The 26,224-nt window shown below is 58.9% G+C and overlaps 1 protein-coding gene across 3 annotated transcripts in view; it reads left to right on the forward strand.

The window, feature by feature from the left end:
- The window catches only part of LOC130042729 (multivesicular body subunit 12B), a 139,429-nt gene that overhangs the window by 56,577 nt on the left and 56,628 nt on the right, over positions 1-26,224 (forward strand). For all 3 annotated transcript variants that reach the window (XM_056134909.1, XM_056134912.1, XM_056134911.1), the window contains 2 exons: positions 643-765; positions 21,498-21,592. In XM_056134909.1, coding sequence (XP_055990884.1) covers positions 643-765; positions 21,498-21,592 — 218 coding nt within the window. The remainder of the gene's footprint in view (positions 1-642; positions 766-21,497; positions 21,593-26,224) is intronic.

The following is a 26,224-nucleotide window of genomic DNA, read 5'->3' on the forward strand; positions in this document are numbered from 1 at the left end:
GAGGCAGTTTTGTGTGTGACTGGTGTGTATATGTGTGATTGGTGTGTATGTGACTGGTGTGTGTGTGACTGGTGTGCATATGTGTGTGACATGTATGGTGAGTGTGTGCGTGACTGATATGTGTGAGTGTGTGAGTGTGTGCATGGCTGGTATGTGCGTGTGTGTGTGACATGTGTGTGTGAGTATGTGAGTGACTGTGTGTGGTGTGTGACTGGTGTGTATGTGTGTGTCTATGATTGGTGTATGCATGGCTGGTATATGTGTGTAGTGTGTGTGTATATGTGTGTAGTGTGTGTGTGTGCATGCGTGACTCGTGTGTGTGTGAGTGTGTATGCGGCAGTAGCCAGGCCTGGCATGTGTGTCCACAGCCCCTCGTGCTGGTTTGTGAGTGGCTGCGGGCTCTGAGCCTGGCCGACTTCCCTAGCCTGGCCTGAGACTGAGGCTGAGCGGGGTCAGCCCTGCTGTGTGGAGCTGTTCCTGATGGTGCCGGCAGTCCCTTGCTCCTGTCCCACCCTCCTGGGACCAGGGAGTCACCCTCAGAAACACTGGACATCGGTTCCAGACGGAAACCTGGGCGCGCGGGTGGCGGGTACAGAGGCCCTGGGTCTGCAGGCCACGTGCCAACGGGTCTCTTCTGCACAGGGAGCTGAACAGCATGGGCATCTGGTACCGGATGGGCCGTGTGCCACGGAACCCCGACTCATCGCAGCCCACCACGCCCTCCCCATCAGCGGCCGCCTCCACGCCTGCACCCAACCTGCCCAGGTGAGGCTCCTCCCAGCGCCGGGCACCTGCCTTTGGGGGCACCCCACTTGAAACCCAGCTACAGCCACACGGCCCCAGGGGCAGCCTGTAGACACCCGGTTAGAAACCCCGGCACCCTTGCATAGGGGAAGCGTGAGGGTCTTCTGTGGTCTGCCATTCTGAGGCTCCCCAAACGGCGGGCTCTGCACCTCACACACACTGGGTTCTGTGGGGGCTGGGGAAGCAACAGGCCACAGCCAGGGCGGGGGGCTTGGCCTCAGCCACAGAAACCAGGAGCGGGGTAAGTAGCAGGGCCTTCATCATTACGTACGGCTTTCCCCAGCTTATCGGGGCGGGGGAGAAGAACGAGGCTTTTTCCAGGCAGGGGGAGTGTTCATTTGAATCACGGCTTCCATAAGGAAGCTGGGACGCGGGCAGGGCCCCTGCGTGGCAGATCTTGGTGGTTGCCATTGAGGCCCCTTCCAGAGCCTCGTGGACCGAGAGAGCCCTGCACAGCCGCTGACAAGTTACTGGTGGACAGTGCTGGAGGGCGCTGAGGGAGGTGTCCCTGAAGGACAGATCAGGAGAGATGGGGAGGCGGGTCCTCAGGGCCGAGGATCTGGAAGGTTCCATGGGGGCGGGCCCAGGTGGCCCGGCCCTGCCAGGAGCAGAAAGGCAGCGATGACGCTCCAGAACCTTCTCCCACCTGGGCAGATGTGGCTCAGGCACCACGTGGCTCGGAGGACCCCAGGGGCCCATCCAGGAGGGGAACTCGGGCCTCGCCGCCCCCAGAATCATTCTTCTCGGGTAGAGAAGGTTCCGCTTCCCCAAGTCGCAGGTCACATGTGGCAGAGAGCCTGCCCCATCCGCGGAGACCAGGGAACCCGTCACTCAGGGCGCTGGGAAAGAGCCCAGAAGTGGGCACAGAAAGTGCCCCTCACCCCTCACCCCACCAGCGTAAGGGGGGGAGCCAGCAGCAGAGGTGGCTCAGCCCGGGGGGGGGGGTTCATCCCCTGGGGCTACCCCAGCGATGCTCAGGGGTGACTCCTGGCTCTGTGCTCAGGGATCTGGTGCACTGGGGCGGGGGTGGGGGGTGGGTGGGGCGGTCCATATGTGATGCCGTGGCTCAAACACAGGTTGGTCACATGCAAGACAAGCACCCTCCCTACTGTCTGTCGCTCCAGCCCCCGGTGGCAGATTCGAAGGCTCTTGTCTCTTACGACCTCCTGCGGGACAGCTCATGGTTTACAGTGGCTGTGAGGAAACAGGGTCAGTTCTGTTTTACTCACCAATAACACAAATGTCAGAGAGTCCGTATAAAGCAGACGCCGCTCCGGCTGAGGGGGACCCTCCAGTGTGTGGTGGCAGCCAGGTGACGCGGGGCTGGCGCGTCTATCCACCTGCCCAGCTGGCCCCTCCTTGGAGCATTCACGGCGGGGGGGGGGGGGGAGAGGGGGAGGGCACACACACTTAAGCGTCTCCTCTGCTCTGGGCTTGCTGCCTCTTGCTTGTTCTCGAGATTGTGTGTTGTTCCCTACCCAGCCTCTTTGATTTTTCTTTTTCTGCTTATTCAGATTTTCCCATTGGAGGTTTGTGAAGTGAGTGGTTTTCAGTCCTGGGGCTCTCGGCCTCTCCTCTCTCCCGGAGGGGGAGCTGACAGCATTGGTCCAGGCCATGAGCTGTGTTTCAGTGCTGGCCAGGAGGGTCCAAGTCGGGTCTGGAGGGTGGAGGCCCCACGTCTGCCCCCCGGGTCTTCCATTCTCTCTTCCTACCCCCCAGCCCCAGACACAAAGCCCCCCTCTCCCTTTGCTGCCCCTGGGGCTGCGTTCCGTTTTGGGGTCCCCAACCCCTGCCCTCAAATTTGAGCTCAGCTCCAATGCCTCCTCCCCCAGGCAGCCTTCCTTGAATACTACTAGGACTGGAGCCAGCGAGGCTGCTTTCTCAGGGTTGCTCTCAAACACTGAGTCACTGAGCATCGCACGCTCCCCTGGACCTGCACATGCCACCTGGCACCGGGCTCCCTTTCCGGCAGATGCTTTCTGAGCAGCTGAGCCCACCTGCAGCGCCCCCACCCCCACCTCCGGCCCCCCAAGCTCCCGCCCATCATCCCAGACACGCCTCAGGCGTCTTCTGAGGAGAGCGGACAGGCCTGTAGAAGGAGCAGGGCGATCGGAACAGAGTTCTGTTTCGACCCGTCTCCGTCTCCTCGGCCAGCGAGTCTGTGTTTCGCGGCCGCTTCCTCCTGGCGTGTCAGAGCTCAGGCTCGGCCCCCGCTGGAGCCAGGTCTTTGTGTGGGCTGGGACCCGGTGGAAAAAGCAGACTCCAGTGGGAGCGTGGCGATGGCGCCCTCTACTGGCCACCCTCGGGGTGGCGGATTCCTGTGCGGCCAGGAGGGCGGGAAGGGTGGGGGGTGCCCAGTGCAGGTAGGTGGTCCCCAGCGTACTCAGGGTGGGACCTGGAGGGACACCCCGAGGGCCCAGAAAAGACCCTGCCTCTTCTGTGAGCCTGAACTTCTGTCACAAAAGCTGAAAACCAGAGTGGAAAAAACGGTCTCCTTTTCATAGGCTCCCTGCTGGGTTTTCAAGAGCCGTGACCTGGGCTTATTTCAAAACAAAGGGCCCTTGTCGGGGAGGCGCCCCAGGATGGCCTTCCCTTCCCAGGTCCTGGCCCTCCCTGGGGGCTCCTCCTGGCTGACACGGAGCCTGAGAGCCAGTGTTCCTTTTTGATCAGGGACTCCTCCCCCTCCCCAGACATCAGGGGCGCCCGGGCCTCTCCAGGGAGTCCGACGCAGTGTCAGTGACGCCCTGAGCAGATGAGGCTGGCTCGGTGAGGCTGCATTGTACCCATGCCAGCCCCTGGCCGGGGACAAGATGCATGCTGCTCCTTCCAGAAGCAGGGTGCCTCGGTTCCCCCCACACCTCCCCCCAGCAGTGGGACTGCCTTCCTGTGCCACTCCCCTTCCCGCAGCAGCTACAGGGGACACCGTGGCAGATGCCCCCCCCTGAGCTGCTCATAAACACAGCGACAGGCAGGGACTCCTGGTCTTCTGGGCGCCGCTGCCTGGGGACGGGTGCAGACTGCAGACGCCTTCCCGCGCCTGCCAGGGCACTTGGCCACACTGGCCCCCGCCAGCTGAGCAGTGGGCCCGTGGCTTAGTCAGACCTGAGGTGCTGGGGCGGTCATCTATGAGACACACACCTCCCCCCCACCCCCTGCATCTCAGCTGCGGCCAGAGCTCCTGCTAGAACCTCCCCCAGGGCCAGAACAGTCCGTGGCACAGGGACCAGATGGGGCGCCCGGCGAGCCACGGCAGTGGCAGTGTGTGCTGGGCGCCAGTGTCCTGTATCCCAAGAGCTCCGCGGAGGGTCTGAGCAGAGGACAGAGCGGCTGGACATGGGCCTGAAGTGGCCCGTGTGATGGAGGGAAGGGGTAGGTGTGGGGGAGCCAGGAGACAGGCCTGTAGGTAGGAGACTGAGGCTATAGGAGGCTGAGTTCGGCTTCACTCCGCTCCCTGTACTTCAGGAAGGAAAGTGTCCGGGATGCAGGGTCCAGCATTGGGGGAAGCCCTGCGTGTCCACCAGCTGCCCATCTGCTGCCCATGTCAGTCAGCCGCCTCTCCCGTGTCATCTAAGGACCGGATCATGTCCTGTTGTGGAGGTCACACAGGCCTGGCCGAGGGCACCCAGGGGGGCATAGGGCCACGGCACTGCCCCGCATTGACCCTTAGTGTCCACTGTGGTCTCCTGCTTGCTGTGCTGCTGTCGGGGTACAGGCCCAGACGCCAGGCTAACGGGCACGGCGCCCTCCCTGTGACAGTGCACAGGACTGAGCTAAAAGAAGTGAAGCCGGGTCTCTTCAGCCATGCCGAGATGCACATTCTGGATCTGGACGGTTTGTGTGTGTGTGTGTGTGTGTGTGTGTGTGTGTGCGCGCGCGTGTGCGCACGCACACGTGCGCACGTGTACATGTGTGTGCATATATGTGTGTATGTGCATGTGTGTGTGCATGTCTGTATGTGCATGTTTGTCTGTGTGTATGTGTGTGCATGTGTGTCCATGTGTGTGCATGTACATATGTGTGCATGTTTGTGTGTGCATGTGTATGTGTGTCTGTGTGCATGTCTGTGCGTGTGCATGTCTTCATTTGTGTGTGTGCATGTGTATGTGTGTGCCTGTGTATGTGTGTGTATACTTGCCCCAGCCTGGTCGTCCTCTGGGAGCGAGAATGTGCCCCTGTGCCCCTTCCTCTCCTCCATGAGAGGCTCCCACTGCCATGCCGCAACCCCCGTGTCCCCCAAGACAAGCCTGTCCTCTGCCGTCCCCCCTCCCATCCCCGTGATCTTCCCGTGATCCTCCAGCTTCCCGTGAGTTGTCAGTCAGGCTCCGAAGTAGGTTTCTCGGTGACAGACATAATTGCACTTAACTTTCCGCGTGGATGTTATCAATCTGTGACAGATGCTCGGGAGACGGGCATAGCGGCGGCGCACGATCTGTCACCTGCGCTGGGTCTCCCTCCCCGGGACCCCCCGGTTCCATCGTGACTCTGCTGCCCATGTCAGGTTTCCAGAACACAGGTGGCCACTGACTTCAGCCACGCCTCTCCGCCTAGCCATCATGGGAAGGCCCATGTCCCCTCCTGACCGGCAGTGGCAATGCCGTCAGTGTCCCCCCCAACCCATCTCCTGGGCCTGCCTGGGGCCCACGCTGGCCCTCCTCTGTCCATGGCTGCCCTGGGGCTAGTTCTCTATGCCCACGGTCCAGGATCCACGAGCCCCACCGTCAGCACTCAGATGACACCTGTCCCCTACCCCGTTGTGGCAGAGTGGGGACAAGCAAGTGGAGGGGCACACACAAACCCAGCCCTGCTGGGGGAGGCTCCCCGCTGAGGGCAGCTGCAAGCCGTGCGTGCCCTGCCCCTGCTGTGCCAAGGCCATACGTGCCAGGGTCGGGGTTGAAAGGCCAGGCCGAGTCCTCATGGTCCCCGCCCTCCCCCAGCCACCCCCACTTGACAGAGAGTTTGGGGGCCTGGGCACCTCACAGGGGCGCTCGCAGGAGGCCCCTTGGACACCTCCTGTGGGCCTGCGGGATCCTCTGTGCCCTCCTCCCACGCGGCTAAGACGCCCAGAGGCCCCGCACACCAGGGGGTCTCGAGGGACCCTCAGAGGTGAGATCGAGGTTGGGCCTCCGAGTTTCATGTTTTAGTTGCCTGCCGGGTCCTTGTCTCCTTCTCTGCTTGCAGCTCTGGGTGTGCCTGTGCCCTTTAGTCTGCCAGAAGCTTCGTGACCACACATCCCTGCACTCTCTGGGGCCAGCCTCCTCTTGTGCTCGTTCCAGAAACTTCTCTGCCCTGGACTTCGCCATGTGCCTCGCCAGGTGTCAGCACTTTCCTCAGGCAGGCAGGCAAGCTCCCCTGGCATGCTGAGCCAGGGTACAGGGTGTGTGTGTGGGGGGGGGGGGGCTTTCTGCTTCCAGGCCTGGCTGCACCTCTGCCAGCTGTTTGCCAGGCTCTCCCAGCGTGGTCTCACCACTCCGTCCCCACTGCGGGTACTCACAATGGACGCTGGGACTGGATTTGCTTGCTGATGGGTGACAGGAAGTGCCCCTTTGCCTATTCCTCCTGGGACAACACTGGGAGGGCTAGCCGCACGCAGACAGCACTCGTGTTAATGTTGTGTCACTCTACTGGGAAGTTTGTGTTCTCTCCTGTGGTGCTCAGAGTGAGCAGGCAGTGCATATGGCGAGACCTCAGAATGACTGGGACCGCTAGATGATTCCAGGTGCCTGAGACACCAGAAAATAATTATTGAGTGGTTCTTGTGACCTAGTTTACTTAGGTGGAATCGGGTGTCATATATTGATTCACATGTCCCTCCATCTGTTCTTCCATCTTCCATCCTTCCATCTATTCTCCCACCATCAATTCACTCATCAGTTCATGCACCCACTCATCCATCCATCCACTCACCTGCCATCCATCCACCTACCCACACATCCACCCATGCAAACATGCTTCCATGCATTCATCTATCCACCCACCCATCCACCCATCCAACCACGCATCCACCCATCCATTCATCCATCTACCCATCCATCCATCCACCCACCCACCCATCCATCCACCAACCTACCCGCCCATCCACTCATCCATCTACCCATTTATTCATCCACCCGTTCAACCATGCTTCCACCCATCCATCATCCATCCACCTATCCACTCACCCATCCAACCATTCATCCACTCATCCTCTCATCCATCCATCTCTCTACTCATCCATCTATCCATTCATCCACCCACTCACCCATCCACTGATACATACATACATCCATCTGTCCACTCATCCGTCCATCCATCTACCCATTCATCCACTCATCCTTCCATCATCTACCGATCCTTTCATCCTTCTACCCATACACCTATCCAGCCACCCATCTACTCATCCATCTACCCATTCATCCATCCACCTACCCATCTACCCATCCATCCACTCATCCATTCATTTACTCATCCACCCACCCACCCATCCATCCATTCATCCATTCATATACCCATCCACACATCTACCCACCCATCTATCCATCCATCCATCCATCCATCCATCCATCCATCCATCCATCTACCCACCCACCAACCCATCCATCCACCCATTCATCCATCTGAAAGATTTATATTGTATTCATCTGATGTCTTGACACTGTTCCCTGTGCTTTCCAGATGATAACTCATATTGTCACAATAACATCTCTCTATACTGAGCACCACTCTCACCTTTGTCCCTAGACAGGAAACCAACATCAAGGAGACTCTGTTCCTACCCCCAAGACCTCGCAGTGACTGAGTAGCAGAGGTCAGACTTGAACCCGGGCAGGCGAGCTGCCTTTGGCTGCCCATCTGTCCTTGTGCCCTGATGAATGTGGCCATGAGGTCACTGGATGTTTGTGATGTCTCTCATGGTGGAACCAGGTACCTTGGGCGACTGGCAGTTGGGATGTCGCCTTCTAGGGATCCTGGGCCTCACTGAGTGCCCCCTCCCAGTGCCACTGATGCAAGATGAAGCTCTTTGTCTTGCCCAGGCTCCCACAACTGGAAGCTGCCTGGCCATTCACCACCCATGCTCTTTTAGGGATGCATGAGGATGCTGGCCGATGCAGATGTGGGCACCACACATGTCCCGGAGCCCTACTGATGGCTTTCCGGGGCTCGCCACCACACAGGGTAGTTCCATCTCACTCCCTCTGGAAGTTGAGAGCAGATGGAGGAGACCCGGAGTCAGGCCAGTGGATTGTCGCGCTGAGGCAAGTGCCGTGGCGCCAGGTCTGCCCGCGGGGCCCAGTGTCTGAGCAGTTCTGAGGGTGATGAGAATGCATTGTGGTGCCATTGACCGGTGAACGATGAGCCGACACCAGGCGGTACACTTTGTGATATTAATTTTTAATGGGGCTTCCTGGGGGGTCGGAGCTTCTGTTTCATGAAGAGTTGACTATTTGTCAGTACGGTTTCCGCCTCTGGGCTGGCCCATGTGGCTCCCCCTGGCCTGCTCCTCGAGGCGTTATCTCTGTGGCTTTTGTGGCACTGGGAACGTCTTGTTTGTCTCAGTGGTCCTGAGGCCTGTGCGCACTTCCTGGGTTATCGGTGCGGCATTATTCCCCCCTCTGCCGGCTCTCAAGAGCAGGAGGATCTCCGCAGTTGGCGGGAGCTCCCGGGTTTGGAGAGAGGCTTTTTTCAAGATTATGAAAATAGTTTTCCGTGTGTCAGAACAGATTTATCAGTCTACTTTAGGGTCCGTTCTGTGAGCCAGACCATTTAGAGGGGGATATTTTACCTTTTATCAGAGTGGAAGCTGACAGTCTATTTGCGGGGAGCTTGGTGGAATATTTCACCAGGCTCTATCCGTGTAAATCCAGCTGCCAAACTAAGTAAAAATAGGTGTTAAGCGAAATTTCTTGGGACTTCAGCACACACACACCCCCACCCCCAGCTGTACACACATGCTGTTCTGTTTGAAGGCAGTTTTCAGTGATTAGTTTAGATATTTAATAAAAGTCCTTTGCTTGCAGTAACTTTTCAAAGGCCTTCTGAGTTGATTTGGTTGGGTCTCTTGCCTTCGGGGAGGGTGGCGTTCAACTCACATCACCTTCTCGAGCAGCAGATGTTGTGTTTCCAGTTGAATAATAATATTAATAATTGTTATTAGGATTATAAGTACAACCATCATCATTTCAGATACAGTTTCTCAGGCCTCGTGTGCCAGGCCTTGTGCAAACACCCAACGTCATTTTCACCTTCCTGTGGCCACTCAGCCGTCTTCTCCCTGCAGAGATGGGAACAGAGCACTCTCGAGGACAGGTCATCAGGGTTCAGTGGGGACCCCGTGCCCCGCATCCACTCCTGTCAATATCTGAGGGCTCTTCCCCACACACACATATGAGTGCAAGACCTCATACCCATATAACACATACAACACACACCCAGTGTCAGACACCACACACATACACACACACACACAAACCTGGTATCAGACACCACACACATAACATACACACCCTGTGTCAGACACCATACACATAACACACACACACATCCTGTGTCAGACACCACACACATAATACACACACACATAAACCTGGTGTCAGGTACCACACACATAATACACACACCTGGTGTCAGACACCATACACATAACACACACATACACACACCCTGTGTCAAACACCACACACATAATACACACACACATAAACCTGGTGTCAGACCCCACACACATAATATACACACTCAGTGTCAGACACCACACACACAACACACACACATACACACAAACCTGGTGTCAGACACCACACACAGAATACATACACCCTATGTCAGGCACCATACACATAACACCCCCCCCCGTGTCAGACAGCACACACATAACACACACATACACATATACCTGGTATTAGTCACCACACACATAACACACATACCTGCACCCCGTGTCAGACACTGCACACATAACACACACATACATAAACCATGTCAGACACCCCACATGTAACAAACACGCAAAACCCAGTGTCAAACACCACACACATACACACACACAAACACACCTCTGTCAGATACCACAAATTGCACACTCCCATACACACCCTGTGTCAGAAACACACATAACACACACACACACACACACACACACCCCATGTCAGGCACCACACATATAACACACACATACATACTTGGTGTCAGTCACCACACACATAACATACACTCTGTGTCAAATACCATGCACATCACACGCACACACACACACACACACACACACAAGCACCATGTCAGGCATCACACCCATGCAATGTACACACTGTGTCACACGTCACACCTGTATAACATGCACACCCTGTGTCAGCCGCTCGCTTTTGCGGAACAAACAGCTGGGCGCGCCAGCAGGAGAGGACGCTGGCCTTCACTCCGGGGCTGTCCTTGTCGCCCGGCCCGGCCCTTCTCCACACCCCAAGTCTGGCTGTTTCAGGGTCTGGAAAAGCAGGAAGCTTGGAAGGCTTGAAGATGGGAAGCTCGCTGTGCCCGTGTGTCCTTATTCTTAAGAGGAGGTTTAGAGCCTCTGAAAGAATCCCGTTCTTTAGGCAGGACCCGGGCCGCTATGTGGGAGCACGGTGCCCTGGTTCCGCTGTGGCTTCCTCCCTGTCTCTCTTCTGGGCGTAGCCGGGCTCAGGAAAAACCAAACTGCAGTCCGGGAGTCAGCTGCGGTCGGGAACTGGTTTCCCTGGTTCCTGAGTGTCCTCTGACTTGGAAGCAGCAGGCGGATGAAGGAGCTGACGCCCAGCCCCTGCAGCCCTTCCTGAGGAAGCAGCTTCCCCACCCGGCTCCATCCTCTGGGGTGGGCCCCCATCTCATGCAAGGTGTGAAGTTGGTCTCCCTGCCGTCTGTGGAGGGGCCTCGCTGTGCCCCGCCCCGCTCAGCACTGTCCTCACTGTGCCTGTTGCTGGCTTGAGCTGCCGGGACCCCTTCAGCAGAACCAGCCCTCCCCCTGCCCCAGAGTGGCGTTTGCTGCCAGGTTCTGCTCACTACAGACCCCTTCACTTCAATTCAGAAAAGAATTGTCACTTGAGAAGAAGGAGTCATTAATAACCATTATTTAGGATTGTCACATGTTCTTCCTCTGTGTATGTGTATGTGTCTGTGTCTGTGTGTGAGTGCACGTACGTGTGCATGCACATTGAGGGTCTGAGTTAAGCATCCCCGAAAATTGGCCGTGTTGGTGGCACACAGGGCCTCCTCGCTGACAGTCCTGGACCACACCCGTGTGCTCACATGTACACGTGCAGTTCACTCAGCACAAGCACCACGCATGCACACGTGCATGCGTGCTCGTTGCATGCAGACGCAGCGTTCTTTCCCTCATCTCACTTATTCCAAGTCTGTCTTCAGTCCCTGAGAGGGCGGCGACAGACTGGGCAAGTCGTCTCCTCCTGGAACCCATTAGGCTTCTTATTATTATTACTAAAGACTGTGCTATAAATTGTGGACTTTTTTACCCCCACTGCTCGGAAAAAATTTCTCCTGTTTCATTTTAATGTTCTTTAAAAAAAAAGAAAGAAAAGAAAGATTTTCCTTGTCAGTCACAGCTGTGGCTTTGGTTCCTACCGGGAAAGGGCTCACACCGAGTGGTGGTCCTCAAAGGACCCTGCAGCGGGTTGGGGTGGGGGTCCCCATGGAGAGAGAGTTCCCCCACCCCTGCCCCCACCGTCAGGAGGATGGAGGTTCAGCGAAAGCTTCGGCCTCCAACCTATGTTAATGCCCATTGTTATTTTTCAACATTAAAATTCCACTAGAGCCCTAATAATTACTGTTAATATCTTCCCATGGAAACTTCCAGTAAAGGCGCAGGAGCAGAAACAGTATTTAAGGGAGAGCTGCTGGCATGAGAGGAATGCAAATACGTGTTATCAGCCTAATGATTTCGCCGCCGCCTTGGTCGGGCGGCAGCAGCGTCGTGAATATGTCACCCGGCCCCGGTGAATTTGGAAAGTGTGTCAAAACACAACTTCAATTAGTTTGCTCTAATTATGGCTCTGGAGAGTTTGTAACTACATCACTCCTCATTAAAAGAGATTTTCTTATACGGATTAATGTAACATACAAAGGAAAGTTTCGAGGCTCCTGCCGCCATCCGCGCCTGCAAGGAGCATCCTTGGAGCAGGGCGGGTGGGGTGTGGGCACCCTGCTGCCAGCCTGACCTGGTGGGGGGCCAGACGGGGGCTGCCACCTCTGGGCTGATCATCAGCTCCCAGGGGCTGCAGAGGCAGAGCCCGGATCGTTGCCACCAGAGGGTCACTCAACCCATCTCGGGCTTTCAGGGGGAAATTTCTGCTCTGAAGAGCTCGGGCCTCCCTCACGCCCCCCTGCCACCTGCCTCCTTTGCACCAAGCTCTCTTGGTGGGGCTAAACCTGCTGTCAGCTGTGGATGGAAGCCTGGCTTCAGGAAAGGTGTCGGAACCACACGGCACCTCCAAAGCGTTAGGAGCAGGGAGGAAATGCAGTCCTTGTCCCCTTTGCTCAGCCACGACGGTGCCCGTGTCCACGAGGCTTTACCATTTCACCAGGTGGTGGGAGCAGGGGAAAAAAGTCAAATTCACCTTTCCCTGTTGCTGGCCTTGGCCACCCCTGGCCGCCAGTGCCACTGTGCCGTGGCCCCTTCCTGAGGGCCTCCCCATGCAGGGCAACGCGGCCACATGCAGGGCCAGGGGGCCCTGCCTCCCCTCATGTCATCCTCAAGACGTCCGTCAGTGGCACGGCTGGACCCAAGAGTGAATTCCAGAGCAGAGGCAGAGGGGAGGTGAGACCTAGGTTGGTCCCACACACACTGCATGCCGTGCAGACTGGCCAAGAGTGTGTCTGTATTCTCTCCCTTGTGCGCTGGCTCTAGCTCTGGGGACTCCGTGCGCAGGTCCACACGCACATGTGCATGTGAAACTGCAGCCCCTGCCCAGAGCACATCTGTCACTCCCCCAAGCTTCAGTTTCCTCTTCTTTTTTTTTTCCTTTTGGGTCACACCTGACGATGCACAGGGGTTACTCCTGGCGGTGCTCAGGGGACCATGTGGGATGCTGGGAATCAAATACGGGTCGGCCGCATGCAAGGCAAATGCCCTACCCACTGTACTATGGCTCCAGCCCCCCTAGTTTCCTCTTCTACTGCATCGCTCAGGGAGCTGGAGGGAACTGCACTGCATGCCGGGGTGGGCAGCGCCCGCTCTTGGGGTTCACTGCAGTCTCAGCTCCAGGTTCCTTCCTGCCCCGCGCTGGGCTCTCACACTGCAGACGTGGGTCCAAGACCTCCCCCTCACCAAGCGCAGCACGGGGCGGGGGTGGGGGGCCGCCTTGCTCACAGCTGAGCAGCTGGGAAGGGGTTAAGATGGGGAATCGTGTCAGTCTTCCGGGCTTTCTCCCAGTTCTGCAATAATTTGATGAAGAACTTCACCCTAATTAAATATTCAAATTAGGAATAAGTGTCAATATGGCTTCCCATTGCCTGGAATGATGATTAATTGTATTCAAAACTCTAGTGGCCCGCTGTAATCTAAGCCCGACCGTTGTTCTTGATTATGTCTGCACCACACTTGCCATGTTTTTGTTTTAAGATTTAAACTAGTAATTGATTTGCCATATGCTGCCGGGCTGCACACACTTTTTAAAAGCCCTGTGCTTAGGAACTTGGGGAGTTTGGAATCGTGATTTTCTCGCTCTTTCCACAGCAGCTTTTTTTTTTTCCGGCCTTTTCCACTGCGGAGACATTGGGAGGTGGGGATGGGAGTTGGTGTCTGTGTCTTAATGCAGCTCAGGAGGGAAACTCATTCTAGACTGAGCTTGGGAGTTTGAGAGACCCATGGCCGGTGCTGGTGTGTGGTGTGGGTGCAGATTGAACGCGCCTGCACTTCCTCTGTACTTTGTCTCAGTCACAGGGCAGTAGGGGGCTGCTGGGCTCAGCCAGCCACGTCCGCTGTGTGACCGTGGACCAGCCCCTTCACCTCTCTGAAGCTGCCTGCCCGCCTGTTGGATAACATGGGCCTCGCCAAAGCCAGGGACAGCGGGAGGGATGGTGCTCAGAGGGGTTGAAGGGCCAAGCAGAGCCTCTCCCTGAGCCATCCCCCTATCCTGTCCCCCTCCCCCCCCCCAGCCTTTCCCAGCTGGTCTCTCCCGGGTCACTCCCTGGCTCCTGCGTTCTTGCGGTCTTGGGCCCTTTCTCCCCTCACCACGGGCTGCGTTCCGGCCGCTGGACCCTGGCCTGTGGCAGGCGCGCAGCAGATGTTTCTGGTTTTTCTTTCACGCCAGTCGTTTTCAAAGGGATGCCAGTCGCCTTGTGGGCTTTTATTTGCATATCTTGGGGGTATTTCGAGCTTTTTTTGCTCGACAATGCGGGGGATTTATGTACACGTTCCCATTTCCTTCAGAGGAATTTCTAAAGGGAAAAGACAGGCGTCTCACGTGACATTTTTTAAATGTTTTTTCTTTTTTTCTAAAAAAGACCTTATTTCTTTTAAAGCAATTGTGTTGTCAACCTGCTGCCTGGTGCTGCTTCCATGCGGGCTGGAGGGGAGCACAGCAAGCCGGCCGCTGGCCTTGCGCGCGGCCAACCCGGGTTCAGTTCCCGACATCCTAGACGGTCCCCCCACCCAAAGCCCCAGCCAGAGTGATCCCTGAGCACCGAGCCAGGAATAAGCCCTGAGCATCGCCAGGGGAAGCCCCCAAACCAAACCAGACAAAAGTCTGGCAGCTGAGGGTCAGAGCGGGCCGTGGTGAGTGCGGGTCCCTTTGGGGCTGGAAGGGGCGCGTGTTAATTACCTTCCCGGGTTCGCGTCCCCAAGCATATGGCTCCTCAGAAACCGGCGCCCGCCCTGTTGGCCATGCGGGCGGTGGTCAGGGGCCTTGTGCCGATGCCACGGCCGGGCCTTGGAGATTGGGGGACTCGGGAAGGTGCTTATTAAAACGCCAGCAGGTGCGGCCAGAGGCCCCTCTGCCGTGCCCGCTCCTGCCAGGTGTTTTACGAGCGCCTTTTTCTTCATTAAACGGCATTCATTAAGCACGCTCACACCTGGCACAGAAGCTGCGCGGCACAGGTGATGCTTTCCCCCAGGTGCTTGGTGGGCACGGGTGGAGTCCCACCTTGCTGGGCTGTCGGGGGAAGGGGGGGCACAGGGGGCCTGACCACTTTCCTCCATTGTAGTGTCATGTCCCTACCCCCTAGGCCCCCCCACTTTCCTTGGCACATTTCCTGGGTCCTTGTCTGTCAGCAGACACTTTGCCCAGACCTCGGGAAGTGGCTGGTGCCCCCAGTGCCGGGCAGGCTGCTCTTGTCTGCCCCTCACGGTGCTGACACTGCCAGCACACTGAGACATCTCTTGCTGTTGGCCAGCACCTTTTAGCGGTGAAAATAGCTTCTCCCTGCCAAAAAAAAAAAATCCCACAAAAATCGAAGAGAAGGCTGTGAGGGTCAACCCTCTCCTCAGGGGCGTCTGCTGCCTGCAACCTCCGCCCTTCTCCCCTGCCCTGCGCACAGCCCTGCTCCCACCCTGGTACCATGAGGTGGCACCGTTTCCAGGCCTTCTGTACTGTGGCGCCTGCGGGGGCTTGGCTCTGTTTTGACCTGACACCCGCGTCTTTGATTCAAGCCTCTGGGGATGAAAACATCCATTAGTCCCTTCTCCTGCCATCCTCATCCTCTTCTCAGAGCAGTCCCCCCCCCCCCCCAGGGTTCCCTTTGCTGCCCTCTCTGCACGCAGCCCCTGCATATACTTACAGGCACACACGCGCACATGTGCACATATGCATGCATACACACACACACACACACACACACACACACACACACACACACACACCTCCCTCCATGATCCAGGTTGATGCCGGGAGCATATTTGGAACATCCTCATGATGGAGCTCTCCTTTCAGGGAAGGCGCACCCAGGGCGAGCACTGAGTTTTCCAGAGTCCCCAGTCGCGCCTCTGTGCCCGCCTGCCCACCTCCCAGCACTGGAAGCTTCCAGAAGGAGTGACCACCCTCCACTCCCTTCCCTCTCCCCAGCCTCACGCTGTCAGCTGGAGTATGTCTGAGAGAGAGTGGCCCTTTCAGAGAAGGGGAGAGCAGTGACGTTTCTTTCCTGTCCCCGTGTCCTTACATAGCAAGTCCCTCCTGGAGCACAGCCCACCTGAATCCCAGCGTGCTTTGCCTGCGGCTCCAGGGAGACAGAGAAGATGGACACACAGACCACCCCCCACCCCACCCCCTCGAGCCCCACTAACTTTCTAGGAACTGTGATTGCTCGTGCCAGAGAGGGAGTCTTCCTTCTCGTTTTTCCCAAAGGCAGCTTTGGAAGAATAAGCCGTGTACGTGTTGCCCACTTAAAGCCCAGACGCATTGTATTTCCCTCTCCCCGTCCGTAGCATGTGCTTTTCTCTGTTCTTGAAAAATTCTTTGCCAGACATAAAGTCATCGTGGTTGTGTTTTGTTTTCTTTTCCTATCTGTGCCCATTAGATCAAGATGCATTGAAGTTAAGTCTCAAACTCCAGACCTTGGCGCACTTTTCTGGAATTCTGGATCGTGTGTGTGTGTGTGTGTGTGTGTGTGTGTGTGCGCGCGTGCTTATGCACATGTATGTGCGAGCATGTGTGTACACATATGTGCGTGTGTGAGTGCATGCATGTGCATGTGTGTGCACATGTGTGTGCATGCGCATGTGGGTACATGTGCATGTGGGTGCGCATGCGTGTGGGTGCGTGTGAGTACACACGTGTGTGCACATGTGTGCATGTGAGTGTGTGTGTGTGTGTGTGGTGAGCTGGTTGTTTCTTTTCAATCTCCTGCTGGGATGATGGTCCTTTCTTCACTGAATTGTCCTGGCAGCTGTGTTGAAAACGGGTTGGTCACGTGTGTGGAGGTGGAGGGGAGAGTTTGGGGACACCTCATCCCGTGCCCTTGATTCCTCTGCTCATCCCCAGGCCCCTTCCATGCCATCTCGGGGCCCGCCACCTGAAATTTAGCTCTTCCTGAGCTGTGAGTCGCTGATTTCGCGCAGGGCAGCGTGTCTCGGTGGTGCCTCCAGCTGGTTTCCTGCTCCCTGGCCAGGCTTCCCCGTTCCTTCTGGTGCTTCTTCTCTTCGACCATTTGGCTTTTTCCTCCTTCTGGGAGCGCCTCTGATCTGCGCGTGTCCTCTTCCTTCTTCCCCCGTACTTCTTCCTCGCTGCTGGGGGCCTCAGGTGCAGCCACCCAGTCTTGTCATCTAACGCCGGCAAGGTCCTCTGCCTCCTGAGGGAAGCGCTTCTGGAATGTTCTTTGCATCTTGTCACCCGCCAAGGCAGCTCTCGTGCTGTCAGTTCTGTGGACTCTCCCTACAGATGGGATGGCCCCTGGGGCCCGGAGAGACAGGACAGCAGGTAGGATGCTTGCCTTGATCCGGGGCGTGCCATGTGGTCCCCCCAGCCCCTCCAGGAGCGACCCCTGAGCCTCGCCAGATGTGGCCAAACTACAGGCGGGTGCTGGGACCACGGTGCCCTCCCTGGCCCGGGGCCAGCCCTGTACTGCTCCTCCCCTTGGCCCTGGATGTCAGGGGCCGAGGGGCCTTCAGGCTGGACCCTGCATCCTAGCTGAGTGGCTGTAGGGTTGCCCAAGGGCCGAGACAGTCGGGGACAGGCTGCTTGGGGCCTGGCCTGCCGCTCTGCCGGTGCCACCTCTTCTCAGAGGGCCGCGTTTCCCGCTCCGTCAGACGGGTAATTCCGCCAGTCCCAAGAGTCGCCGCGAGGACACGGCAAGGTGACGTCTGTGAAGGACCCAGCCTGTGCCTGCCGTTCAGGGGGAGGGATCCCCCACACTCCCAGGAACCAGAACCTACCCTGTCACTCTCCTCCGCTGCTGTGTGACATGGGTGCCCGGGGGCTTCTCCTGCAGCAGGTGTGACTTCTCCACTCAGCCACAGCTGATCTGCCTCATTAACTGAGCGCAACCAGGCCTCTGTGCCTGCCGCTCGCCGCTCCTGCTCCCTGCTCCCTGCTTCCTCCTTCCTCCCCTCTGCTCCCTCCTCCCTTCTCCCTCCTTCCCGGTCTCTCCTTCCTCCCTCCTCCATGCTCCCTCCTCCCTGCTTCTTCCTCCCTCCTCTCTGCACCCTCCTCCCCGCTCCCTCCTCTCTCTTCCTTGCACTCTCCTCCCTGCTTCCTCCTCCCTCCTTCCTCCCATCACCCTCCTCCCTGCTTCTTCCTCCCTCCTCTCTGCACCCTCCTCCCTGCTCCCTCCTCTTTCCTCCTTGCACTCTCCTCCCTGCTTCCTCCTCCCTCCTTCCTCCCATCACCCTCCTCCCTGCTTCTTCCTCCCTACTCTCTGCACCCTCCTCCCTGCTTCCTGCTCCCTCCTCCCTGCTCCCTGCTCACTGCTCCCTGCATCCTCCCCCCTGCTTCCTGCTCCCTCCTCCCTACTCCCTGCTCTCTCCTCCCTGCTCCCTCATCCCTGCTTACTGCTCCTTCCCTCCTGAGAATGAAGTGGCTCTGGGCACAGGTTCACCCAGAGCTTGAGAATCTGCATCTCCTTGGGAGCTCTACCCCACCCCGCCGCCCCGTCCCCACCGTGGTGGTCTGAGCCCTTTCCTCTCTGGGCGCCCTCCACACTTAGGTCAGAACCCATAGCTGGAGTCTGGGCTCACTTGATTCCACCCGTTAGATCCTGCAGAGCGTCTTGCGTGAGAGTCAGGCCTGCAGCTCGACTTAGGCACCTGCGCGGCATCTGTCGTGCGGGGCTGGGATCAGGAATGGGGAATCAGGGCCAGCCGTCAGGAATCGAGAATCAGGGTTGGAAGTTAGGACCAGGAATCGCACCAGGAATTAGGGTTGGGGATTGGGACCGGGGACTGGGAATCAGGCCCTGGCATTAGAATCAGAAATTGGGATGTGGAATTGGGATTGGGAAATCAGGACTCAGGATCGGGAACCAGAAGGCGGGAGCAACCTTTTCTTTAGTGTGGTTTCCCGCTGGCCACTGCCCGCTCCCTGCAGCCCACCACGCAGGACCCAACTGCCGCTGGCCCTCCCACTGTGGGGACTCCTGCCCCAGCCCCCAGGCCAGGGAACAGTGGACCCAGCCTTCTGGACCTGGGTTCTGCCTCCGCAGGCTCAGGAAGAGTTCTGCCAAGGTTGGGTTGCTCAGTGGAGCTGAAGAGGAATTTGGAGAGAAGGTCCGGAACGGGGGGTGGGGGGGGGGTAGTCCTAGGGAGAGAGCACTGAGGAGAAGGAATCGGGTGGAGAACTGGGCCACGGGGCAGACCCCTCAGGCTTCCTCTCTCCCCTGTGGGTGGCATATGCACACCTTGGAGCAGGGAAATCAGGGAGGGGGACTGGAGGAAGTGACCCAGGGCAGAGTGAGAGAATTGGGCCTGGACCCCAGTGGCAACAATGGCCTTCAAAGGGCCCAGAGGCGGCTCCCAGGGCCTGGGCCCCAGCTGTACAGGCTGAATCCCACCTCTGCCGTCCCCAAGCACTGCAGGGTGAGCCCTGAGCACCTTGGAGCACCAGGTTCTTCTTACAAAGGGGCTGGAGGGACTTTTCTGGCAGCCAGAGCTGCAGGGCCCAAGAGGCCTCACCCTCTGCGGGTCCAAGGGTGCAGCACCTGGACAGTTGTGGCCTAGCATGCTCCAGGGGCTCCCCGGGGGGATTCTGGCCTCCTCCTGGTTGGTTTTGTCACTCTCCCACCAGCAGGCAGTCTCTGAGAAATTATAAGTTGGATCTTGTCACCTTTCCATCTAGAAATGCTGCAGGGTTAAGTGCTCTACTGCCCCGTGGCCCCGGGTCTGAGGCCGGCGAGGCTTCTCCTCCCTGCCCCAGTCCTCTGGCCCTGCCCACCCTCACTTAACCGCTGCCGCTGCTGCCTTCTCCTCCAGGAAGCCTTCCAGAATGCCCCATGCCTCAGCCTGTCTCCCGTGTGGTGAGCCTCTGATTCCACAGCACCTTCCCCTGCCCCCTGCTGCAGGGTGAGCTCTGCCAGGGGAGGGCCCCATCACCCTGTATGGTCTCTCACCAGACACCCACCTCTGCCCACACTTGTAGGGGGCAGTTGGCCCAGACCCGGGTCTCGTTTCCCCATCGCTGCACCTTGTTTGGGGGCCATTCGGGTGTAGCAGCCCTGAGGCCTAATGGTACCCCCAGAAGCCCTTCATGGGGTTGGGGGGCAGTCTATGCAGCCTGAGTCAGCCCTGAACCTCCGCTCTCACCTTCTTAAAGTTCTGGGTGGGGGCTTGATCCTGGTTCCCCCCACCTGTGTCACTCGGGATGCCCCCACCTCCACCACTGCGCATGGGGGACGCCACCCTGATGTGCCGTGAGGATGAGGTCTAGGGGTTAGGAGCTGGAGGGAGGAAGGGAAGAGGAGTTCCAAGCAGGGCAGCTGTCGGGACAGAGGAATCACGGCTGGGGACCCCATCCGTGGCCACTCCCCACCCTTCTGGGTTCCCGGACCTGTCAGCAGGGTCAGAGTCACATGGCAGCACCCCCTCCCCCCCCCCCCGACACACACACACACCAGGAGCCCGCGCTGCTCACAAGTTCCCTGAGGGCCCTGGGGGCCATGTAGCTTGGGACCCTCTCGCCTCATTGATGAGACCCAGACCTCCCAGTGCCCCCTGACCTCCTCCGGGGAGAGGCCACTCAGAGCCCCCGCCCCACCAGCTGAGGTCATGCTCCTCCTTCCTCTTCCACTTTGCTCTGGCATTTCTTCCCCTTGGTGTCTGTCCGTGGTGAGAGTCGCTGACCAGCAAGCCCGGAGAAGTGGCCATGCGTGGACGTGGGCGCCCGTCTCTGTGCTGGGGTCTGCTAACCAAGAAAGACCCCTGGCTGCACCATGGCCCAGACTCACACCTCCCCACCCCGCCCTCACTGTGCCCTCTCTGCAGCTCCGTGCCCCTGACACCTCCCCTCCTGGCAGGCGCCAGCTCGCAGCTGTCCGTGTGGGCCGCGGAACGCTGCTCGTGAGGACCCTGAGCTTCCTGGGGCCATGAACTCCCACGGCTGAGTGTGGCCAGAACCAGCCACCGGGACATTTCCGAGCAGCCTGCAGCTGCCCCTCACGCTTGCTGCTCTTTCCCCCAGGCCTCCAGGGCCTGGGCTGTTCTCCCTCTTTTTAAATCCCCCCCTCCCCGTGCCCCTCTTTGCCACTGTGCCACCCCCGAGCAGGTTACACTTGGTCCCCACTCCGTCCCGGGGGTTTCCATCAGCGACTCCTGCACCGTTCCGGGGGCTGCCGGGCCCTCCCCCAGCGCTTCCCCCTGAGCCACTCTTACCGTAGAGTTCCACGGGGACCTGGGGGGCTGTGGGAACCCCACCATTCGGCACTGCGTGCTGTTCCATGGGTTTCTGAACACGTCTGGCACCCACAGTGCTCAGGGTGGTGGCCCTCAGCTGGGTGCAGATGGTCGCCGAGCTTGTGGGCAGAACCCCCTGAGCCGTGACCCATGTCAGCGCCTTGGCTCGCATTGGTGCATCTGGAGCGGGGGGCACTGAGGTTCATGCTCCCTGGACATCCCAGAGACTCGGCCGCCCCCTCTCCCTCCCTCTTGGCTGGTTAAAGCAGGGGTAGGATGGGCGGCCAGCGACCCTCTCAGCCCTCCAGGAGGCCTCGAGGCTAGTGGCACCACCCATCCGACTTGTGCTGCTCACGAGCAGTGCCTTGAGTCCCGGGGGTGGTCTGGGACCCCCGGTAACCTCTCCCTCCTCATCTCCATCCAGGCACATCTCGCTCACGCTCCCCGCCACCTTCCGAGGCCGGAACAGCACGCGGGCGGACTACGAGTACCAGCACTCTAACCTCTACGCGATATCAGGTAGGTGGCATGGCCGTGCCGTCCCCCCCTCGCCGGTTCCTGTGGTTTGCGGGGCCTGGTGCAGGGCAAGCTGTCCCTCCCCACAGCCCCTCACGTCCCCAGAGCCGGGGGGTGGACACTCTCCTCACTCGTCACCCGGGGGCCGGGGAAGCATCCACAGTTCCATGCATTGCATGGAATTGAGATTCGTTCAGTGCCAGGGAAACCCACAGACCTGGCCCCCCAGCCCCCAGTTCGGGTGTTTGTCCCTAAGGGGAAGTGGCAAATCGGTGTCCCTTAGCCGCGCACGTCCCTAATGCTGAGTGACACTGGGAACGCAGGGACATGGCACCCACTCATGTACCATAATGAACCCGTTATTTAAAAGGTGATCTTTGTCGTTCTCTCTCTCTCTCTCTGTCTCTCTCTCTCTCTCTCTCTCTGAAAATTGCAACTTCGTGTTACTAAGTAGATGAAATGGAACAATGGGATAATTCGTGTCACTATTAGTTTTTCTTGTTATGATCACTCCCTAATAGGTTTGGAAGCCGAAACAAGGGCCGCTGCTCTGCTTCTGAAGGGAGGGTGTGTGTGGGGGGAGGGGGGGGGGCGGGGTCACACTCTGCTCTCGGGGCGGGGCGGACACTGCTCCACGGTCCTGAGGCCGGGTCAGCAAGGGAGGATGGGGCTGGGGGCGCTAACCAGTGTTAACCCGGGTCACTGGGTTTGTGTGAGTGGCAGCCACCCCCAGCGCTCAGTGACTGACTGGTGCCAGCCGGTCTGGGGGACCCAGCAGGGTAACCCCACTCTGCACCGTGCCAGCCAGGCCCTCCCGCCACCCCCACTCCGCTTCACCTGGGCACGCCTGCATACCCCAGCCACCCCCCGTGGCTTCACCAGCTGTGGCTGCGGCTGCTTCCGTGGGAAGGTGTGACTCCCGCGGCCTGGCACGGGGAACCTTCCTGCGGCATTGTCTGGGTTCATTCGGGCTGTCAGTGGAGCAGTGCTGAGGTAACAGCCTCAGGGGCCCAGGGGAGGCCGTTCCGAACCCCCCGCCCCGCTGCCCCCCGCATGTGCGCCGCAGAACTGGATTGCATCTTCCTGGCAGAGGGGCGGAGGCAGTGGCCCCGAGGCTGCCTGACCGTGAGGCCGCAGGCTGCACCCTGCAGTGCCCGCTGGCTCGGGCAGGCCTGCAAGCTCAGCACTCGCACCCACGCTGTGGCCGGGAAGCCCGCCCATGCCAGGCGGGGCAGAGACCCCCACTTCCCAGTGCCTGGCAGAGCTTGGCACTCGGCAGCCCACCTCGGTCTGAGTCTTGGAAGCTCGGATCCCGAGGCATTGTTCTTAACGGGCGAAGGCCCACTGTGCCCCTGGCCCGGTGCCAGATGCCACACTCACCTGTGCCCACAGCCTTTGCAGCCAGCCACTGCACCTCCTGTGCAACAGGTTCCCGTGGGCCAAGAGGCGCCCTTGTCGTGGCTCGCAGGCACACCTCCCCCGTGTCCTCGCCATGGTCCCCATCTGTGGCGGAGCCTTCTCCTGAGTGGTGGTGAGGATTTGGGAAGCAGCCCGGGTGCGTGTGAACGTGGCCCCTAATGGGATGTGATGGAAAGTTCCCCGGGGGCTCCTGGTGATGGCCCTTCTCCCGGCCTTTCATTGCAGTGGTGGGCCCAACCCCAGCACACAGGGTTACCCACAGGGCCTGTGGGATGGAGGCAGGTAGACATTGACCCTGGAGGCCAGGCTCTTCCTGTCCATGGTCTGCACTGGCTTTGCCCTCTTCAGAAGCAGGTGGGGGGGAACTTCTGTGCCGTCGTGAGGCTCCCGGGTCCCTGCTGCCCCCGGGTGCCCCAAGCCAAGGATCACATGACACTCCACCTTCTGGTGTATTCTTCTGGAAAGAAGCTGCGGAGATTTGCACACCTAGATGGCCCCGATGCCCTCTGAGGAGCTCGCGCCCGAGCACGGCCTGCCGCTGACACGGCCCGGTTTCAAGGCCCTGGCCCAGAAAATGAAAGCGTAAAACCTCCCGAAGGAGCGGGTAGGGCCAGTCTCCCTGCCTCCAGGCAGGGCAGCAGGGTGGGGGGACATCTGCTCAGTGGCATGGCCCCCACCTGGCGGGCGCCGGAAGCTGAGGATTCCCGGGGGTTAGTAGACATATTTGCAATCTGCGTCATCCAGTCAGGACAGCGGGGCCCAGAGAGGACTTGAGGGTTGGGTCCGGCACCACCCCCAGCATTACTGGGGGGAGGGGACCCTAAAAGCCACGGCCTTCCACTTGTCTGCAGCGTCTCGCTGTGCTGTGTCCCGGGGCAGGCTTCCTGACCTGTGGCCTGCGGTCGCCCTGAACACTCCCCACCTCCCCCACCACCCACGAGGCACTTCCCTCCGCTGCCCTCGCCACCCCTGTATGGGGATATGGTGGTCTTCCCTCCCTAGACCCCAGAAGCCACTGACCCAGCTCTTGCTGTCCGCCCCATCCCCCCACTGCACCCCAACCTCCACCCATGATGTAGGGTTGCACCTTGGGCCTCAGGGTGGTTCTCCTGCAGCCTGGTGGGCCGGGACGGCGGTCAGCGTAGATTTGAACCACAGAAACATTTTACAGGAAACCCTGAGTTTCTTGCAGCAGGAAGCGACACGGAGGTGGGATTTCAGTGATCCTGGGCTGATGTGATGTCTCCTTTGCACCAGCCATGCTTGTCCCTGTACACCGCAATGCAGACCCCCCCACAACCCCCACCCTCCGCACCCTCAGAACCTGCAGTGTCCACAGCTTCTGCTTCCCTGCAGACCCAGAGGCGGGGAACTGCCCCTGAGTCCTCTCTGAGGGTGGTTGCAGGCCTCAGCCTCCTCGGGGATGAGGGCGTCCCTGGAGGTGCCTCTGGGTCTCTGAACTCTCTTCCAGCCCCTCCCCCCGCCCCCGCAACCGCCCCCCGGCCATGCCTTCATTGTCTGTGTGGCTCAGGGCCAGGATGCTGTCCACTGTCTCAGGGACAGAGGGGGGATAGCCCGCTGTTCTCCAGGGAGCCACCTGAGGGATCCGCCCTCTCAGAGAAGGCCGGGAGACAGGAACTCCGCCCGGAGCTTCAGTGAGAAGCTTCCCAAAGGTTCTGTGGCCCCAGGACTGCAGGCCTTGGGGTGTCGGGATGAATGACACCCTGGGCCCGCAGACAGACCTGGGCCAACAGGAAGGCCGGGCCTCACCGAGGATAGCTCTCCGGGAAAGGGTGGCCACAGATGTGGAATCCAGGCTGAGCCGGGCTTCATTTTTGGTCCCAGTGGCAAGAAACCAATTTCCAGCTCCAACTGTGGGCTTTTTAACCAAAGAAACAAGTTTCTCTCCCTGCTAGGGTGGAGAGGAATTGACTACACCCGCACACTCACACAAAGCTGGCACCGGAGCCAGAGCCCAGCGGGGTGGGTGCTCGCCTTGCACATGGCCAATCTGGGTTCGGTCCCTGGCATCCTGCAGGGTACCCCGAGCACCACCAGGAGTCATTCCTGAGTGCAGATCCAGGAGGAACCCCTGTGCATTGCCAGGTGTGGCCCCAAACAAAAACAAAAAAAAAAAACTGGCACGGAATGAAACCGAGAACTGCAGGCACCCTGTTCCCCAGGGAGCCGGTGGGCCACACCGCAGAAACACAGGGAAGCCCCCTAATGTGGCTGCGGGGGGTGGGCAAGGCCTCCTTCCTCTTCAGCCCAGGGTCGGAGCCTTCCTAGCCCCTTGCCTGGCCACCAGCCCCAGCCAACCATCGAAATCCCTGCCACATTCTTGCTCTAGAGAGTGTGGGGATGGGGAGGTCCCTCCTGGCTGCTCCCCCAGACATCCAAGTCTGAGCCATCCCCCCACACCAGACGTGGGGGGTGCAGGGGGTCCTTCAGCCTACCTTGGGCCTGTGTGCTATTTTCCCGGTTCCTGAGGACTGGGAAGGTCCTCCAGCTGCTCCTTCTCCTAAGCCCAGCCCCCTTCTCAATGCTGGCCACTGGCCACTGGGATATGCGGTCCAGTCCGGGAGGAGGGGGTGCACATCATCCGGCCCAGGACGGCGTTATCTGGGTCGCAGGGCTGTGGGCCCCACCATGCCGCCCTGACATCAGACCGGGCGCGCACGGAGCAATTAAAAATAATGAATGATTTCCGAGTATCAGCCTGCTCCATGCAGTTTTAATCTAGTCCTCATTTCAATTGGAAGATGGACATTTAATTATCAGTATTATGAAGTTCATGATTTATATATTTCATCCAATTGGATAAAATTCCTGCCACCAGCTCGTCAATCTTATTGGGGGGGGGGGAAAGAAAAAAAAAAACACCAGCACCCTGTGCATTTTACAATGCGAGTTTCGGAAAACCTCCATCCCGCATGGCCCACCAATTATAGCAGATATTCCTTTGTGGTGATGACATTACTTTTATCTCTCGATGGGGGGAGGGAGGGTCGGCTCTCACCTGGAAAATGAAAACTAGACTCGGCTGTTAATGACCTTGAAGTCCTGCCCGTTGGGCTGCCCGAGCCCAGGCTGAGAGCAGCAGGGTTCTTCCCTGCAGAAGCTCTGGCGGTAAGGGGGGGGGGGGGGGGGGGGGAGGTACCTGCAGTCGGGCCTCCCAGGATTGTGTGCAGGCGTGCGTGCCTGGATGCCTGGGCT

The sequence above is a fragment of the Sorex fumeus genome, unplaced genomic scaffold (genome assembly GCF_029834395.1).
Source record: "Sorex fumeus unplaced genomic scaffold, SorFum_2.1 ptg000109l, whole genome shotgun sequence".
In the NCBI taxonomy this organism is placed as follows: domain Eukaryota; kingdom Metazoa; phylum Chordata; class Mammalia; order Eulipotyphla; family Soricidae; genus Sorex; species Sorex fumeus.